We start from the raw sequence: 18,685 nt of genomic DNA, 5'->3' as shown, positions 1-18,685 counted from the left end.
TCAAAGGGTGAATCATTCACCTAAAAGCCCCTGTCCCACTTAGGAAACCTGAATGGAAACCTCTGGAGACTTTGCGCCCCACCCAAGGTTTCCGTGCGGTTCCCGGAGGTTGCAGGTAGTGGAAGCAGGTAGGGAGACTGACAAAAAACCCCGGGAACTACACGGAAACTTTGGGCGGGGCGCAAAGTCTCCAGATGTTTCCGTTCAGGTTTCCTAAGTGGGACAATGGCATAAGGATACTGGCCTCTAACCTGCTTTTGTAGTCAGAGCATTCTTACACGTTCAATTAGGTTTCTTGTCAATGGTGACTTCCAGGATTTTGATGATGGAAGATTTAATTATGGTAGCTGGATTTATGGTCCACGAGTGGCGAGATTCACTCAAATTGAAGATGCTCAATGCCCAGCAATTCATCGGCTATGACATTGATCAGCCCACATCAGAATTTTATCATTTCAGGTCTTGAATTGGCCTGTTTTGTTGTTTTTTTTGTCCCACTGCAGCAATGCATATGCTGTTTTCTATTCCACTGGGAATGTTCTGATGACAAGATTTAAAAAAAATATATAGCCACCCTTTCTACACCCAAGGATACTGGGAATTGTTGGGTTTTAGCCCCAATAAGTTTATTTGGATTTGATAATACTTTGAGTTTCTCACTCTTATTTGTCCTGGGTTCTGTGCTCTCTCTCTAATGTGCTTTTGCATCAGCACTTGTTTATCCTCCAATACCAAGTGCTTCTTTACTGTTGTATTTCATGTTCTCCCTTTTAGCCCTTCGTTTGAATATCCTTTTTTAAATTCTCATTTACTACTCTGCAAGATTATACTTTTAATCAAAAGCTATTCCCTTTTATAGCAATGGAATGCAACTTTGCAGTGATGTTTTAAACATTTTCCTAAACATCTAATTTATTCAACTATTGCCTTAGAATTTAATATAATTTTAGAAACCATCTTAGCCTGCTCATCTACTCCTGCACCGCAGATTTTGACCCAATAAATGTGATATAAAAGTTTGGCATATTATCATTAAAAGATCCTTAACTATGAAATTAGTAATTATTCTAATCTCATTACATAAAAAAGTAACTTCTTCCATCGTTTGCTTGACAATTTATTTTTTGGGAAACTGATTCAGAAATATTCAATGAACAAGAATAATCAACTTGATTTGTCCAGTCTAAATAAAATCTGAAGTCGTCCACGATTTCTGTTTCATTGCAGAATGCTGCAGGTCAGTTTAAATAAATGGACAGCGATCTTAGATAACAGACTTAGTATCCTTATTACTTTAATTTGAATTTAACATTGGAAAAACAAATGCATCTCAGCAATCTACCACAGACATGTATGTTTGCATTTTATACTACTTTGAAGGCATGCACAAAGCATACAAAGGTTCAACTTACCCTTCTCTGTGTTTAAAGTGCTTAAAAGCCAAGTTCATAACTTCGTGTACTAAAGCATCTGGCACTGGATGAAGTGGAATCTATAAAACAATTTATACATCAGCATGTTACCAAATGCATCTTTTGAAAATGTAATTCAGACAGTTTTTTATCGGATAAGCAAAATGGTTTACAGTAGTTTTTCCAGAATTTTATCAATCATTACTTTGGCTTCAATTAAATCCTGCGTGAGAAAACAATACAAATAAAAACTTCACACCTCAGAAATACTCAATTGTTCTTAAAAATAATAGTAAATGTTTCTCCCATTAGTTCTGAAAACTTACATTTCAGATATGGACACTTGTTATAAGGTTTCAAATTATTTATAATTTTTGAGTTACAGTACATGCAGGATACATCTTGAAAATACACAAAACATTAAAGAACACAAGAGAAAGATGTTCTAGTTTAACAATGCATTTCTGAGGTGAGGGATTAAAGTACTCAATATAAAGTATTTTATCAATTTGACCATATCTGCAGGGGAAAAATCTACATGACATCATATCGACATCTTCCCACAATGGTTGGGACCACCTCATATATTGTTGGTTCTATCACACGGAATGGGATAAATTCATAACATTCTACATTTTTTCATAATCTGTAAATCCATGGCCCAACATGCCCTGCACTCAACCATCATAATCAAACCAGGAAACCAACCTTATCTCAACTATTTATCTACAAAATAAGGTATATGCCGATCAACACAAGCAGAATGTCACAGACAGATGGAGTACTTTCTCACGATTGAAGCAGATTAAAGGTCCAGCCTCATCATATTCAACCATGAATGATCATTGAAGAAATATGGCACACTCTTGCTCTCCTGCTCATTACTACTTCAAGTCAACTCCCTCAAGATCATGGCCGAGAATTTGCTTTCATGATTGTTCTCCTTGACTCAACTGTAAATGTGGATCCTGAATGCATTCATCGATTCAGTCCTCACAATTCTTTGGGGGAGGGAACGCTAAACGTTCATAATCCTAAGAAGGCTCATCTCCAAATAAAACAGTGACTTTTGTTAATTCATTCACTTAATGTGGATGTCATTTGGAATGCAGTATTGATTGTGCATTTCCACTTCTCAGGCGGCAGCTCATAGTCAGCCAGAGCAAATAAGGAGTGCACATTTCCTTCCTTCATGGATCTTAATGACAATTTAGTTTTGTTTCAGTTACCATTACTGAGAACAGCCTTAATTCTAAATGTATCTATTCGAATTTAAATTCCCTGGGTGCCACAATGCCTTTCAGAACTTTGGCTGCTGGTTCATTAACCTAACCATCACACCAGACGACACAGTTCTACATTTTGTCCTGAAGAAAAAAGATCCTCTAACCATTTACCTCAGGATCTAACTGGTCTAGAATTCCCTGTTTTCTCTCTCCCGCCTTTCTTAAAAACGTATAATGTAGATAAATGTGAGATTATCCACTTTGGTGGCAAGAAGAAGGAGGCAGATTATTATCTCAATGGTGTCAGATTAGGAAAAAAGGAAGTGCAACGAGACCTGGGTATCCTTGTACAGCAGTCACTGAAAGTAAACATGTAGGTACAGCAGGCAGTGAAGAAAGCTAATGTCATGTTGGCCTTCATAACGAGAGGATTTGAGTATCAGAGTAAAGAGGTCCTTCTGTAGTTGTACAGGGCCCTGGTGAGACCACATCTGGAGTATTGTGTGCAGTTAGTCTCCCAATTTTAGGAAGGACATCTTTGCTATTGAGGCCGTGCAGTGTAGGTTCACAAGGTTAATCCCCGGGATGGCGGGACTGTCATTTGAGGAAAGATTGGAAAGACTGGGCTTGTATTCACTGGAATTTAGGATGAGAGGGGATCTTATAGAAACATATAAAATTATAAAAGGACTGGACAAGCTAGATGCAGGAAAAAAATTCCCAGTGTTTAGGGAGTCCAGAACCAGGGGCCACAGTCTAAGAATAAAGGGGAGGCCATTTAAAACAGAGATGAGAAAAAACATTTTCACCCAGTGAGTTGTGAATTTGTGGAATTCTCTGCCACAGAAGGCAGTAGAGGCCAATACACTGGACAAAGTTAGATAGAGCTCTAGGGGCTAGCGGAATCAAGGGATATAGGGAGAAGGCTGGCACGGGTTACTGATTGTGGATGATTAGCCATGATCGCAATGAATGGCGGTGCTGGCTCGAAGGGCCAAATGGCCTCCTCTTGCACCTATTTTCTATGTTTTCTATGTTAAGAGACAGTTTCATTTGCTTTCCTAATTACTTGATGTCACCACAACATGTATGAGATCACCGAGATCTCTTTTATATCAGTATTCTGTAATCTTATGTCCATTAAATAATATTCTGCTTTTCTGTTCTTATCAAAGTGGAAAACCTCACATTTCCCAACATTATACTCCATCTGCAAAATTGTTCCCCACTCATCTATATATTTTTGCAGTCTCTCTGCAGTTTGCTCTCAACAAGCTCTCAAATGCTCTCAAATGCTCCCATCCACGTTTGTAAGCACATTAAATTTGGTTAAAATTCACTCGATCCCTTTACGTATTGTTAATCTAGATTGTAAAGATTTGAGAATCCAGCACTATCCCTCATTAAAGCGTGCCATATTAAAAAATACCCATTTATCCAACAAAGATTCAATGCTCAAGCTCAAGGATATAGTTGTGAATAAGGTGAATAAAATGAAATAGATGATAAAATGGAGCATTGGGTGGGGAAATGGATGAAAAGGGCAATCTTGGCATCGGCTTGTTAAGAGGTTGTGACAGGTACAACATGGATCTGATAAGAAATTGTCAAAGGGCATCATGGTAACAGCAAGATATTTTTTCCTCAATGGTTGTGTAATAAGGCGGGAGCAAACAGATACAAATGGGAGTCAGAAACCACAGCATTCTGATATGTTGAAGACGATTCTGCAGAAAATTCTGGAAAACGGAATTCTGTGGAATGAGCAAAAGTCAATGTTTGTGACCCTTTGTCATGGTGGCATTACCCGACCTGTTGAGTTCTTCCAATATTTTCTAGTTTTTTTCAGATTTCCAACATGAAGTGGTGCAAAATGTTAGACAGGGACATTTCCCCCTCGCAATTTAAGGTCAACTCCTTAATCAATCAAAAGATTTAAGTATCTTATCTGAAATTACTTTGAGAACCCTCAAACCATTTTCCAGTGTGAACAAGCTGACAGCACAATACTGCTAATGCTACTTTTCTTGTTCAAAGATAAATGATTTGGTGACGAGTAAATGCCTTTTAGAAGTTACACGCAAGATATATTTTGAAGCGAAAGGATAACATTAAACCAATATTAAAAGAACCCAATACTGCTTGTTGATAAAATCAAAGATACATCAAGCAAAAAAAACCATGAACTAAAACGTCAAAAGCATGTCAGATAATGTAATAAAGAACACAATTAATCACATGCAGCCAACTAACTAGTTAGAGCAACAAAATATAAAAGGAAATCGATAAATAATTGTTCTGTTCAAATTCAAGTCTCTCGTAACACCTCACTTTAAATACGCAATAGCACTTAAGTCATCAATCGATTCAACTTTTCAAACACGAAGCTAAACTTATTCAAAGAATAACTATCTGCAGAATGTGAACAGACTGTTTCAACTAGAGGGTGAAAACAGTGGATGAAGAATAAAGACTCAGAAAATAGATAAGGTTATTATTATAGGAGACAAGAGAAAAACATTAACATACAATACTTCATGAGTTCATATGGTCTTGGTGAGACCACACCTGGGGTATTGTGTACAGTTTTGGTCTCCAAATCTGAGGGAGGACATTATTGCCATAGAGGGAGTGCAGAAAAGGGTCACCAGACTGATTCCTGGGATGTCAGGACTGTCTTATGAAGAAAGACTGGATAGACTTGGTTTATACTCTCTAGAATTTAGGAGATTGAGAGGGGATCTTATAGAAACTTACAAAATTCTTAAGGGGTTGGACAGGCTAGATGCAGGAAGATTGTTCCCGATGTTGGGGAAGTCCAGGACAAGGGGTCACAGCTTAAGGATAAGGGGGAAATCCTTTAAAACCGAGATGAGAAAAACTTTTTTCACACAGAGAGTGGTGAATCTCTGGAACTATCTGCCACAGAGGGTAGTTGAGGCCAGTTCATTGGCTATATTTAAGAGGGAGTTAGATGTGGCCCTTGTGGCTAAGGGGATCAGAGGGTATGGAGAGAAGGCAGGTACGGGATACTGAGTTGGATGATCAGCCATGATCATATTGAATGGCGGTGCAGGCTCGAAGGGCCGAATGGCCTACTCTTGCACCTAATTTCTATGTTTCTATGTTTCTATATGTACTTACAAAATAGGTTTCCAGGAAAGCACAAATACTAAAAGGGCCATTTAATAAAATCCATAAAGTCACAAATTTATTTTATGGTTAACCAGGGTAAGTCATTAATTTTCTTTATTCTCTTCTGTGCGCACTAGAACACAAAGAACCCATTTCTTCCGAAAATATTATTTATAGTTTCTGCCATGACTATAATCCAGTGGTTATTCACCCAAAGTTACATTGTAGTGGCAGAGTATCTATCAATATTTTTTTGTTATATCAGAGAAAACAGTCAAAAGCACTGCATAAGCTTACCTGTTTTAAAACTTCTATTAAAACTAAGCAAAAAATGAAATCTATAGCTAAGTCTCTTCGTTCAAGCAGATAATCTCTATCACGATGCTGTTCATCCCTGAAAAAGAAAACATTGGTAGAGCGTCACCTTTCAATTGTTTCGTGTTTTTTGTTTTGATTTTATGACAAGAATATTATAGCATCAACAATATTACTTTTGTACATGTGATTGCTACAAACACAATTATTGAAATTAATTATTTATAGGGCCATCGATTGAAATGAAAATCAGGTATAAAGGAGATATCCCAGGAAAGATTGGCAGACAGTTTGGAATATGGTGCCTTATTCTAATATTAAATATAATAAATCTCCTTTTTTCAGGCACACTCAAGAGCTGAACAGGTAGATGTTGAAAACTGCTGAAATGTATTCCAATTAATACTCTCAAAACTCAATTAATTCACTTGTTTTTTAAAATGATGTTACACAGCAGCATAATAAACTTTGTGGTGAACCCAGTAACTTCCAAGAGAATGCTGAAATTATGGGTTTGGTGTGTCAGGAGAGCGGGAATCAGTTTTAATTCATCTCTGCAAAACCATCAGATACTAGATTATCAAAGTTTCATTGTATCTGGGTGGCTATCATCAATCATTATAAAATGTTACTCTTGATTATACTTTTAATTGGTCTTTTATTTCAGAGAATAAACTAAGATTTCTTTTCCAATTCAAATTCATTTTTCCTGCATAGGTTACCATTAAAAATACAAAAACTTCAATACAGCACATAAAGGTTTATAGGACCAGAAGGATATTCTACTTTTATATTACATTAGCTTTCTCGCCCAGTAAGGGTTTTGCTGCAATGATCACAGGAAATTCAAATGCCGTCCACACATCAACATCAATGCGTAAAAAACTGGCTAGGCATAATCCAAAGCATAATCCAAAGACACCACATGCAATCTATTTGACCAGGTGGTTGACCAAGCTTCTCATCTACTTACCAATAAAAAAAATTCCTTGAAACAAAATATTATTCAATATAACTGGACCAAAAGTACGAATTATGTTGTCATGTGTTTACTCTAATCATTGATCAAAATTAAACATGCTGAATAGAGATGGGCACGGTTGAGGCTGTTTTTTTTGGAACCAAGACGCTGAGAGATTTGATCAAAATGTAAAAAATAACAATATTTCTGGGAAGGATGAGTAGCAAGAAAAGTTTCTTTAGCAGAGATCAATTACCAGAAAACACAGATTTATAGAACACATAGATATAAAGTGAAATAAGATTTGATGGGGAAAAATATATTATATTTTATTGGCACAATAGAATGAATGGCCCCTTCTCTATAATATTTCATGATTCAATAAATAAAATATTATTAATCAAGCATTGTTTCCGTCACTTTTTTTATTTTTCTAAACAAGGATTAAATAAACGCACCCTTTTGATTTTGTACTTGATCGCGGCCGATATTCATAGGATTCATCTTCCGTTCCATTCTGCCGTCTGTACCAGTCAAATAAGGTGCGTAATAAAGACGGAAGGCAGTGCTCTGCTACTGAGCTCATAGAGCTAATCACCTGCAAAAATAGTCACCAAATTCTCATAATTGGAAATATCCTGTTTGTACAGTTCAAGCAATTAAAAGTAAACTATCACTATCATTTTTTTTTAACAAAGATCTTAAAACAATACTTATTGAACATGTAAATTGTGCACTCTGATTACAGATATACAGGTGCACAACCTTTTATCCGAAGATCCAAATAACGAAAACCTCCGAATAGCGACATTTTTTCGGTCCTTGAAGAAAGGTCCTTGAAAACGTTCACCGAGGGTGGCCCGCAGAGGTGACAGCGGAACCTCCGGTCGGTCCTCGAAGAAAGGGGAACTAAATCACCATTCATAAAAGAGAAGGTGAGGATATATTGCGCGGGAGGGTTAATAATTGACAATATGCTGCTACCTGCCAGCTGCGTTAAAAAGTTCCTACGGTAGACTCACGATACACAGTGTATCGTGAGTCTTGCGTGGGAACCTTTTAACTCAGCGTGCAGGCAGCAGCAAATTGTCGCTCCCTTCAGTTTCACCCCACCTACACCCCTCTGCTTCCCGGCCATGTGTGTGACCCCTTCCCTCCCCTCTCCAGCTCCCCGCTCATTGCACCGGCGCGGGGGCTTGGACTGTGCCAGTCACCGGAGACATCAGGACCAACGGAACACCGACCCCCAGGCCCACTGCAAGCACGGAGATCCCAGATCAGCAACTCCAGCCCAGCCCCGTTCCAACTCCAGAGGAACACGCTCCCCGTATGGGCAGAAGCTGATGGTATGCAAGAGGTAAGTCTTGTTCTTGGGGTGGCGCAGCTCGGGCTGTGGGCAAACTGCCACGTCGCCGTAGCGGCCCATCGGGGAGCGGATTCCTCTGGAGTTGGAGGGGGAGGGGGGTCTTGTGCTGTTTGATCGCCCCCTACTATTCCAGGGACAGGGAGACAGGACGTTCACCGAGGGCGGCCCGCAGAGGTGACAGCGGAACCTCCGGTCGGTCCTCGAAGAAAGGGGAACTAAATCCCCATCCATAAAAGAGAAGGTGAGAGTATATTGCGCGGGAGGGTTAATAATTGACAATATGCTGCTACCTGCCCGCTGTTAAAAAGTTCCCACGGTAGACACGATACACAGTGTATCGTGAGTCTTGCGTGGGAACTTTCTAACTCAGCGTGCAGGCAGCAGCAGATTGTCGCTCCCTTCAGTTTCACCCCACCTACACCCCTCTGCTTCCCGGCCACGTGTGTGACCCCATCCCTCCCCTCTCCAGCTCCCCGCTCATCGCACCAGCGCGGGGGCTTTGTACTGTCTTCACGTCGGCGATGGCAGCCAGCAGGCTAGTGCAGTCACCGGAGACGTCAGGACCAATTGGACGTCGACCACCAGGCCCACCGCAAGCACGGAGAACCCAGAGACCCACAGCCTGCAGCAGCCCAGCCCAGCTCCAACTACAGAGGAACCTGGGTTGCGGATGACGGGGCGCAGCTCGGGGCATCGTAGGGGCCCATCGGGGAGCGGGTTCCTGTTGGTCCTGACGTCTCCGGCCACCTGCTATCCTCCGGGAACTGTACCGCCCTTGCAGGAGAGTTGGGTTGTTTGCAGTTGCAGAGGGAGGGGGCAAGGGCGGTACAGTTCCCAGTCTCAGCTCCAGTCCAGGGGGGTGGCCGGAGACGTCAGGACCAACGGGACAGCGACCCCCAGGCCCACTGCAAGCACGGAGATCCCAGAGACCCACAGCCAGCAGCAACTCCAGCCCAGCCCCGCTCCAACTCCAGAGGAACACGTAGGGGCAGACGCTGATGGTGTGCAAGGTGTTCTTGGGGTGGCGCAGCTCGGGCTGTGGGCAAACTGCTACTTGTCGCCGTAGCGGCCCATCGGGGAGCGGATTCCTCTGGAGTTGGAGGGGGTGGGGGGTATTGTGCTGTTTGATCGCCCCCTGCTATCCCAGGGACAGGGAGACACAGCGGCTTTTTAGACTGGTGGGCAATCACTTCCAAAGTTCTGCCGACACAGAAGCACCACGAAATATTGAACATTGGGATTCTATCGTATAATTACGATTTTAAAATGTTTTAATTACAAATCACTTCAGCCTTTCTCTTGAAAAAGTGAATAGCCTGCAACTTGCAATAAGATATAAAAAGTCTAATGAGTCTACCGCTGATCTGATGGCTCAAACCAATTAATTATTGGATAATCCAAACTACTAAAATACCAGATTTAAATTGCTGTAACTATGAATGGATGTTAGAGGCTTTTCACTGCCACAAGAACTTATTTTACTTACCTGGTCACTTCTTCCAGATTTTGGTTTACCAGTTAGGAAATACTTGAGTACATAACTCTAAGTTCTCCAGGATACATTTCCAAGAGTCTTGAATGCCAAAATGATTTGCTGACTGGACCCTTCTCGCAGTTGCTGCATATTCCTCGTGATCACATCATATTCTTTTCTGATGGCCACTAATCTACCCAAAGGTTTCCTCAAGCCTTGCTGTTTGTTTGAAACCCAACCCAGTCTGGAGATTCTAAAAGCACTACACTGCCTTTTTAATCAATAAATTCAGAGTTTCATACTACATTTAAAGGTATTTTGTAGCATTGGCCTATATAAATGTTTTTTTTAATAAATAGCTGACTTAAATCATTCAAGTTTCCCAAGTCACTGTTCAGAACATCTTTTTTTTAAAACTTTCCCAACAATGGATGAGCTACACCATGAGAATGCCTCGTTTCCTTTCCTTCCTACCTGCCATAAAATAAATTCCTGCCACTATATTTTGTGAGAACACCAAGTCTCCTCCTGGAAATTCTCAACACAGTCAATCCTTTGCTACCATCTTGCTATCTTGAAGTAAATAAACTCAGTGGAACAAATATTAATACCACTATATCTCAGAGTTTCAACAGAAACACTATAGTGCAATATTAAGCCTTGCATATCTGTTCTATTGATGACAAGGGACTAATTAAATTGAGCAATGCATGGGCACAAGGAATAACTAGACAAAAATGGTACAATCAGACGAGAACGAGTTTATCAACCAATTGTTGATTTTGTATTGTAAAAAGGGTGTTTGGCAGAGTGGGGAACTTGCAATGAAGCTGCAGATTGAATGAGAGCCTGCGCAGATAGTAAAGAGCTCTTTTTGTTAATCATAGAATTAAAGTTAAAATGGTCAATAAAAGCTGATGTTATGGTTAAGAACTAAAGCTGAGTGAAGTCAACTTATAATATCGAGGTTAGGCACATGGAACCTTGTAACAGGGATTAAAAACAGGGCTCTAACTTAACTTTTTTCCCCTGTTACCAGCCTGGCAACCGTGGCAGCGTTTTAGGTTCCCAAATGACAGTTTAGGTGGTCATTTAAGACAGTTTGCATGACGCGTTTTGTGTGAAGGACCGAAAATTACCATGACATGGCCATAGCATGGGACGTCATTGCTATTGGTACAGAAACACTCTCGCTTCCCACATAATTTATCCATAATAAAATATACGGGTTGCAAGGAAATTTCAAAAGGCATTTTATGATAATAGCTGTTAAAACCGACTATACTTATCTGACAGGTTAAACATTACACCAACTGACAAGAGATGGCCAAAGGACATAACTGCAGCAAATGTTCTTTTGGTAATATGTTTGAAGGTGTCAAAACGGCACATTACTGGACATTCAGATTAGATGTACGTGTTGTGAACAGCAATGAAGATACCCAGTTTGTACGCATCAGATTTAAAATAAATTATTGATAAACACTGTTTCCATCATTCCTATTTCAGAATTAACGTTAAAATTTCAACTGAAATATCTCCTGACCAAATTTATGATGTATATGACCGACTGTAGAAGTAAAACCTGGATAAATCCAACATATAGTTGTGAATGTTGGCTCATTAAATAACTACAGTACTGATACTCCATATAAAGAGCATTGATTTGCTGTTAAAATGAATTCTGTAATAACGTGTCAATGGTAGCAGTGACAATCGAACACTGCGGTTTTAATGTTTCACGTGTTCACAATTTAACACTGGGGGGGTTGAGAAGGCAATTGGTGCGGAATGGATGGATTGAGGCAGGTGAATTAGTATGTCTTAGTTGGAGCATGTAAAATTGTGAGGGGCGAGCACGGGGGATGTCAGTGGTGTTGAATGGGGGGGATCAGTACAGGATGGATGGGTGGGTCATTACAGGGTGAATGGGCGGATCAGTACAGGATGGATGGGGTGGATCAGTACAGGATGAATGGGGGGGGATCAGTACAGGATGAATGGGGGTAAACAAAAATGCTGGAGAAACTCAGCGGGTGAGGCAGCATCTATGGAGCGAAGGAAATAGGCAACGTTTCGGGTCGAGACCCTTCTTCAGACTGTTCCCCCCCATTCTTCTTGAATGGGTGGATCAGTACAGGATGGAGGGGGGAATCAGTACAGGATGGATGGGGGGGGGGGGGGGATCAGCGCAGGATGAATGGGCGGGGGGGGGGGGGGGGGGGGGGGTCAGTACAGGATGAATGGGAAGGGGGGTCAGTACAGTGTGGATCAGAGGGTCTGTGCAGGATGAATGGGTGATCACTACAGGATGAATGAGGGGATCAGTACAGGATGACTGAGAGGTTCAGTATAGGGTGAATGAGGGAATCAGTACAGAATGGATGGAGGGGATCAGTACAAGATGACTGAGGGGATCAGTATAGGATGAATGGGGGATCAGTACAGGATGAATGAGGGGATCAGTACAGGATGAATGAGGGGATCAGTACAGGATGAATCAGTAAAAGATGAATGGGTAGATCACTACAGGATGGATGGGGTGGTGGCAGAAGAATCAATGCGAGGTGGATAGGGTGATCAGCGCAGGATGAATAGATGGGGGGGTAGATGGGGAGGGGAGCACAGGGGATGTCAACGACGACTGAATAGAGGCGGGAATGGAGATCAGTGCGGGATGGAGAGGAGGGGTCTCAGGATAAGGGGGGGTGGAGGAGGGCATACAAGAGAGAGAGAGAGAGAGAGAGGGGGGGAAGGGGCAGAGGAGGTGGGGAGGAAGGAAGGGCAGCGCTCCTCGGACAACATCGCCCGGCTGCCTTGGCCGTCCCTGTCCACTGCCGCCGCCAAAGGGGGAGGCGGTTGGGATCTCCTTGCCACCGCCTCCCCTCCTCCGCCAGCCAACAGCAAGGTGCGGGGCCGAGCGGTGCAGCTCAAAGATCCTATAGCTATAGGATCTTTGGTGCAGCTGCTTCAGACGGCGGACGTCGGCGAGCGGGAGGGTTTGTTTTGAAAGCGCCGTTGGCAGAGGGGCAGGCAGCGGCCGCTATCAGGGCGGGCAGGGTGCGGGAGGAGGAGGAGATGGAGCTGCAGCCGTTGTGCGGGGCCCATCATTCGCTCCGACCCTTCATCACCCTGCATCTAGTATCTTTGCCCCACAATACAGCCGCCGCTGACATGAAACGTCATGTTCCTTTTAACCAGAGATGCTGCCTGACCCGCTGAGTTACTATATTTTTTTGTGTCCATCTTCGGCATAAACCAGTATCTGTCATGCCAAAGCGGGCAAAATTACTCAGCGTTTAGGTTGCACAGTGGCACTTTGGGTGGTCAATGGCACCCGGGCAACCGTTAATTTTCGATCCCTGCTAAATACTGCTACACACTACAACTTTACCTCATCCACCAATAACAGAAATGTTTTATTCCCATATGATCGCTGATAGTAGGGTAATATACATGGCTGTCCTCAGTAATAACGAAACAAAACTACTGTAATTACTAGATATTTCCAAGATTTTGATCCAGCACTAATTGAATATGTAATATGTGCCCAGGTTAAAGTTATTTGTGCATGCAAGTGGAACTCGTGGAGACAAAAGGTTTTTTTTTTACTTTGCCGTTTTCTTCCTTCCCTGATTTACATGCAAAGGCAGAAAAGTGCTGTTTAATTAGTTTGGGGAGTTAATACTGTCCATCCTCTGGACATCATGTACGGGGGAGCCTAGAATCCACAGGTGGTTCAGAGAATCAAAAGACTCCAAGAATAGAGATATTGATCAGGCAGACTGCCTCACTTCTTCAGCTTAAGCAGTCTGACTGTCCTGAATTTTGCTTGACTGCATACTTAAATAGCAGGTAATGACCAATATAAACTAGCGAAAGCTACCCACTTCTTCATCCTTCTTGAGCCAGATCATTGCCATGCCTTCCGCATGATTATTTTCATGATTACTCTGACAGGAACATAAACTAGATCAAATGCATCAACATTACAAGAGCGGGGTAGAGCATGAATAAACAAATGAATAGCTTACTTCCTCATGTCTCGTAGCCTTTCCATGAATTACAATGTTTAATCAATCAGTAATAGAAACATAGAAAATAAGTGCAGGAGTAGGCCATTCGGCCCTTCGAGCCTGCACCGCCATTCAATATGATCATGGCTGATCATCCAACTCAGTATCCCATACTAGCCTTCTCTCCATACCCCCTGATCCCTTTAGCCACAAGGGCCACATCTAACCCCCTCTTAAATATAGCCAATGAACTGGCCTCAACTACATTCTGTGGCAGAGAATTCCACAGATTCACCACTCTGTGTGTAAAAAATGATTTTCTCATCTCGGTCCTTAAAGACTTCCCTCTTATCCTTAAACGGTCAAGAAATTTGTTTTACAAAAAATCCAAAATGAGTAGATCATGGGAAGTGCTGAAACTAACTGTATTATGCTTGATACATTTTAGCATGTAGAATAAGGAAAAAATAATAATTGAGTAGTGCAAAATTGAAGACCACAGAACAACTGAGACATCTGAAGAAAGACACAATAAGCTGGAGTAACTCAGCGGGACAGGCAGCATCTCTGGAGAGAATGAATGGGTGAAGTTACGGGTCGAGACACTTCTGAGACATCTGGGTGGATGCTGCACACAAATTCAGGAGTAGTTGAGAAACTCTTTTGATGTTAACAACAAACAAAGGAGGAGTCAACTGAATAAGCTTCCATAACCTTAACAAGGTCACTTAGGTCCATACAATGTGTCAGAAACTTGCACATGAGATAGCTAAGAAGGGGAGGTTTAACTAGATTGTTTACAGTGTGCCCATGTGGGCCAGGAGGCAGGGATAGAAAGAAACGATGGGAGTCAGCTTCATTTTCCCAATCATTGTAGTAACTGGGAAATTTTGGCAGATGATCGAGACTCAATATTGCAGTAGTTTCATTTCGGGCCTGTTTGGTCTCTGAGTTTTACCAACATTTATTCGATTGTCTATTTCAAAATAGCAGGATCTTAGGAGAATCAGCATTTGATGTAAAAATAAAAGACCAGCATTTGATGTAGAAAAACCCACAGGGAAAGATGGATTTCAACTAATTCGTATCACATGCATCACTCATCTTCTCATCCGAGCACTTTCTGCGCTGGACGAGAAGAGCTCACCTCCCCCATCCTGTCCTTGCCACTTTCTACAGGGGCACCATAGAGAGCATTTTGACCAGCTGCATCTCTGTCTGGTTTGGGGACTGTTAAGCCTCCGACTGGAAATCCGTGCAGAGAGTGGTGAGGACGGCTGAAAAAATCATCGCGACTTCTCTTTATTCATTCTGGGACATTGCGTGCAAACGTTGCTTGTCCAAGGCCAACAACACTATAAAAGACCCCACACATCTCCATCATGGACTGGTCACTCTGCTGCCCTCGGGCAAAAGGCATCGCAGTATAAGGAGTAGAACGGCTTCTTCCCCCGAGCCATCAGACTCTTGAATTCCATATAATGTGCCGCCACTATTATCTATTTTATCTTTTTATCTATTTTATCCTTTTGTTATTTTATGTTGCACGGTGAGCCAGGTGCAACGAAATTTCGTTCAGATTTCCATTTGTTGGTGTATTTTTGAATAACAATAAAGTCTTTGATTGATTGATTGATTGATTGATTGATTGATTGATTGATTGATCATAACATTCTTGTGTTCTGGAAACTTTGTTCATTAATTATGAATCAATCTTTAATGGATGAATTGTGTAACATCCTAATTAATATTAATTTTCTTTCAGTATGACAACCTTGTGGTATCGAGTTTTAATTTTTCATGGCGATCGTCCAATTTATCAAATGATTTTGACAGAAACCTTTCAAGTTTCCTTAGGCAGACACAACAGTTGTTCAATATATTGCTCAACGTATGAGCACAGAACTTGTACCAAGAAGGCACAGTTCAATTGACTTCTACCCTGAATTTGTAGTTCTCAAACAACATAAATTGCCTCGCAATAAGCCACATTGGTCCTAATATGTACTATGGAAGAGAAAAATCGGCCACGGTTGAAACCAAACTACATCCCACAGACTTCATAAATGAACACAGTGGAAACCAAGTAATCTATTTTATTCAACATTGGTACTTAAAATCATTAAATGTTACAACACAAAACAGGTTATTTAACTAATCAAGCTCAGGAGAAATGCAAACACAAACCAAATGGAAAGAGGGTTGGAGACAATCCACGAACAATGAAATCCATGCAGGGACAAGATTAAAGCAAGCAGGTTCCAATCTCAATACCCTTTTAAGCAAAATATCGATATCCTCAATGAGTCTCAAAAAAATCTGATTTCAAATTAAAATGCCATATTTGAAGAGGAATGTCTTTATTAAATGAAAAATGAATAAAACAGGGCTTGACGCTCTTCAAATATTTCTTTAGCATATCCTATTTGTCAAACAATGTCACCATTTTTTATTCGGTCAAAGTTCTGTGATAGGCGTGGTTCAAATAACAATGGTGTTTACCCAAAGATGATAACATTTTCAATAGTACATGTTGGATACATGCATCGGTGATACATCGGTGAGACAAAACGCAAACTTGGCTACTGCTTTACCGATCACCCGTGTTCAGTCTGCAATGGTCATCAGAAACTCCCAGTTGCTAGCTATTTCAATTCTGCTCCCCACTCCCACCCCAGCCTATCCATCCTCTGCCGCCTCTCTGCTATGGAAAGCAAATGCAAATATGAGAACAGCACCTCATATTCCACCTCAATAGTCTACAATCTGATGGCATGAACGATGAATTCTACAATTTAATGCTACCTTTCACATACGCCTATCCCACCGATCTTCCTTGCACTGTTCCCAACTGCACTCCTATCTCACTTTTTTGGTCCTCTACCACATTTTCAATTCCCATCAAATTCAGCATCTTCAGCCTCTGATTACCTTCATCGACCATGTCCCAGACACTGTTATTACTTGCATCCCACACTCCCCATCTAACTCCATTCACCATTAGGCCCTTCCAATGTGGGTCAACTTATTGAATGCTGTTTTTGCCCCCCACCACTTTACATGGCTACCTTCCCTCCATTCTTTTAGACCAAAAACATCGCCTGTTCTTTTCCCTCCACAGGTGCTGCCTGACCTGCTGAGATCTTTCTGCAGTTCGTTTATTGCTCCGAATTGTAGAATCTGCAATCTTTTGTACTCCTTAGATATTAATATCTTTTTATTTTCTCACAAATTGAGTAAAACTGTAAGCTAGCAATGTAAATAACAAGCAATATTCAGTAACATGGAGAATGTTGTTTCAGTGGATAAAATTAAAGAATTATACTTTTCCCACGACGACAATTACAACACTTGATATCTTACCTGGTCAAACTGTAAATCTTCACCTCTTTGTAACGATCTGGACAATGGTTTCTCCTATAAGCACAAACAAGGAAAAAAGTGACTACTGTGGCTTTCAAGTTATAGAAAAAAATCTGCATCGATAGTACTTAAATTCAATTTAGAAAAGTCAAACCACATAAGTATGCCATTTGATAATATTTACAGAGAGTCCTCAAAAAGAGAACATTCAAATAACACAAATAAGGTTTCCTCTACAAAATGTTCTTTTTTGTGTTGGCTGTCAGTAGAAAACCCAAGTGTGTACATCGTCAATTCTGGGCAGTTGTTACTCGTGAAACCGGCAGAAGTGGGCAGAGTTCACCTAATCCCCACCTCCCCTACCCACTTGTGCCTTGGAGTTCTGGGTAAGCTGGTGTGCTTATGTGAAATATCAACTGATGGTCAATCACTGCAGGCTATCACTAGACAATTGTTCAACAGATTGCTTTCAAGATACAAGGGATTCCAATAGCAGAGAACTGGATTCATTTATACTGTGATGAGTTCTAAAAATAATTTATGCCTTCATAAATTCACTTTGTTTTCCTCTTACTTGTGACCCAGAATATTAACGGATTATGTATCTGAAAAATAATATTGACCCTGAAAGGTCTTGTGTACAAAAGTTACATTTATCTTTGACTTATTCTATAGATCGAATTTTCAAAGAAAACATGGAAAAATATAAAGATGGAAACGGGACACCCATCATGATGTTCCACAGGCCAAATGTGACCACAATAACTCTTGGCCAAGTGAATAATTTGTAGGCTAGAATATTCCATCACAAATGTCAATATATCATATGCAGTAACATTTCCTCAATGATCTCTCACCATTACAATGATTTTAATAGGTGCTGAAGAGCCATTTGTTAAGATCACAATGTGTCTGGGGAAATGAAAACATTAGTTCAGTGATTGGGAGTGGGAAGCAGTAATCAGAGAAAAGATCTAGGCCTAACTGGGGTAATGGAGGATACACTGGTTGTTCAACAAATATCACGACAGGAGAAAGAAGGTCTATTTTTTTTTAAATTGAAGACAAATGACTTGGTCACATTGTCCTTTTACTGATACTGCAGCAGGCCATAACAATATTATTGAGGCCTGTTTCATTGAGGCTGTCAGGTGATCCCATATTGCATTTTGCATAAATGACATTAAACAAGCATTTTATGCCTTCTGGTTTCATGGTAATGAGAGAGCACAGAAGAATTAGAAGAATTTTCAGTAGAATAACGACAGCTTAAAAAAAACAAGATCGTTTTTGACACAATATCTATAATAATATATTCTCATTTGGGCATATTAGTCTCAATGCAGTATCAAACAATTACATTTTAAGTGTTGATATTTAACATAATGGAAAAATATTTCAGTATTTCAGGAGATGT

At 40.9% G+C, this 18,685-nt stretch overlaps 1 protein-coding gene across 9 annotated transcripts in view; it reads right to left on the bottom strand.

The window, feature by feature from the left end:
* fryl (furry homolog, like) overlaps positions 1 to 18,685 on the bottom strand; it is a 299,072-nt gene that overhangs the window by 147,097 nt on the left and 133,290 nt on the right. For all 9 annotated transcript variants that reach the window (XM_055636452.1, XM_055636425.1, XM_055636427.1 and 6 more), the window contains 4 exons: positions 17,269 to 17,322; positions 7,508 to 7,647; positions 6,071 to 6,167; positions 1,413 to 1,492 (listed from right to left, as the gene is read on the bottom strand). In XM_055636452.1, coding sequence (XP_055492427.1) covers positions 1,413 to 1,492; positions 6,071 to 6,167; positions 7,508 to 7,647; positions 17,269 to 17,322 — 371 coding nt within the window. The remainder of the gene's footprint in view (positions 1 to 1,412; positions 1,493 to 6,070; positions 6,168 to 7,507; positions 7,648 to 17,268; positions 17,323 to 18,685) is intronic.

The sequence above is a fragment of the Leucoraja erinacea genome, chromosome 1, assembly GCF_028641065.1.
Source record: "Leucoraja erinacea ecotype New England chromosome 1, Leri_hhj_1, whole genome shotgun sequence".
In the NCBI taxonomy this organism is placed as follows: Eukaryota; Metazoa; Chordata; class Chondrichthyes; order Rajiformes; family Rajidae; genus Leucoraja; species Leucoraja erinaceus.
Note: the sequence above shows the minus strand (reverse complement) of the source record. Positions and strands in the feature narration are given on the sequence as shown.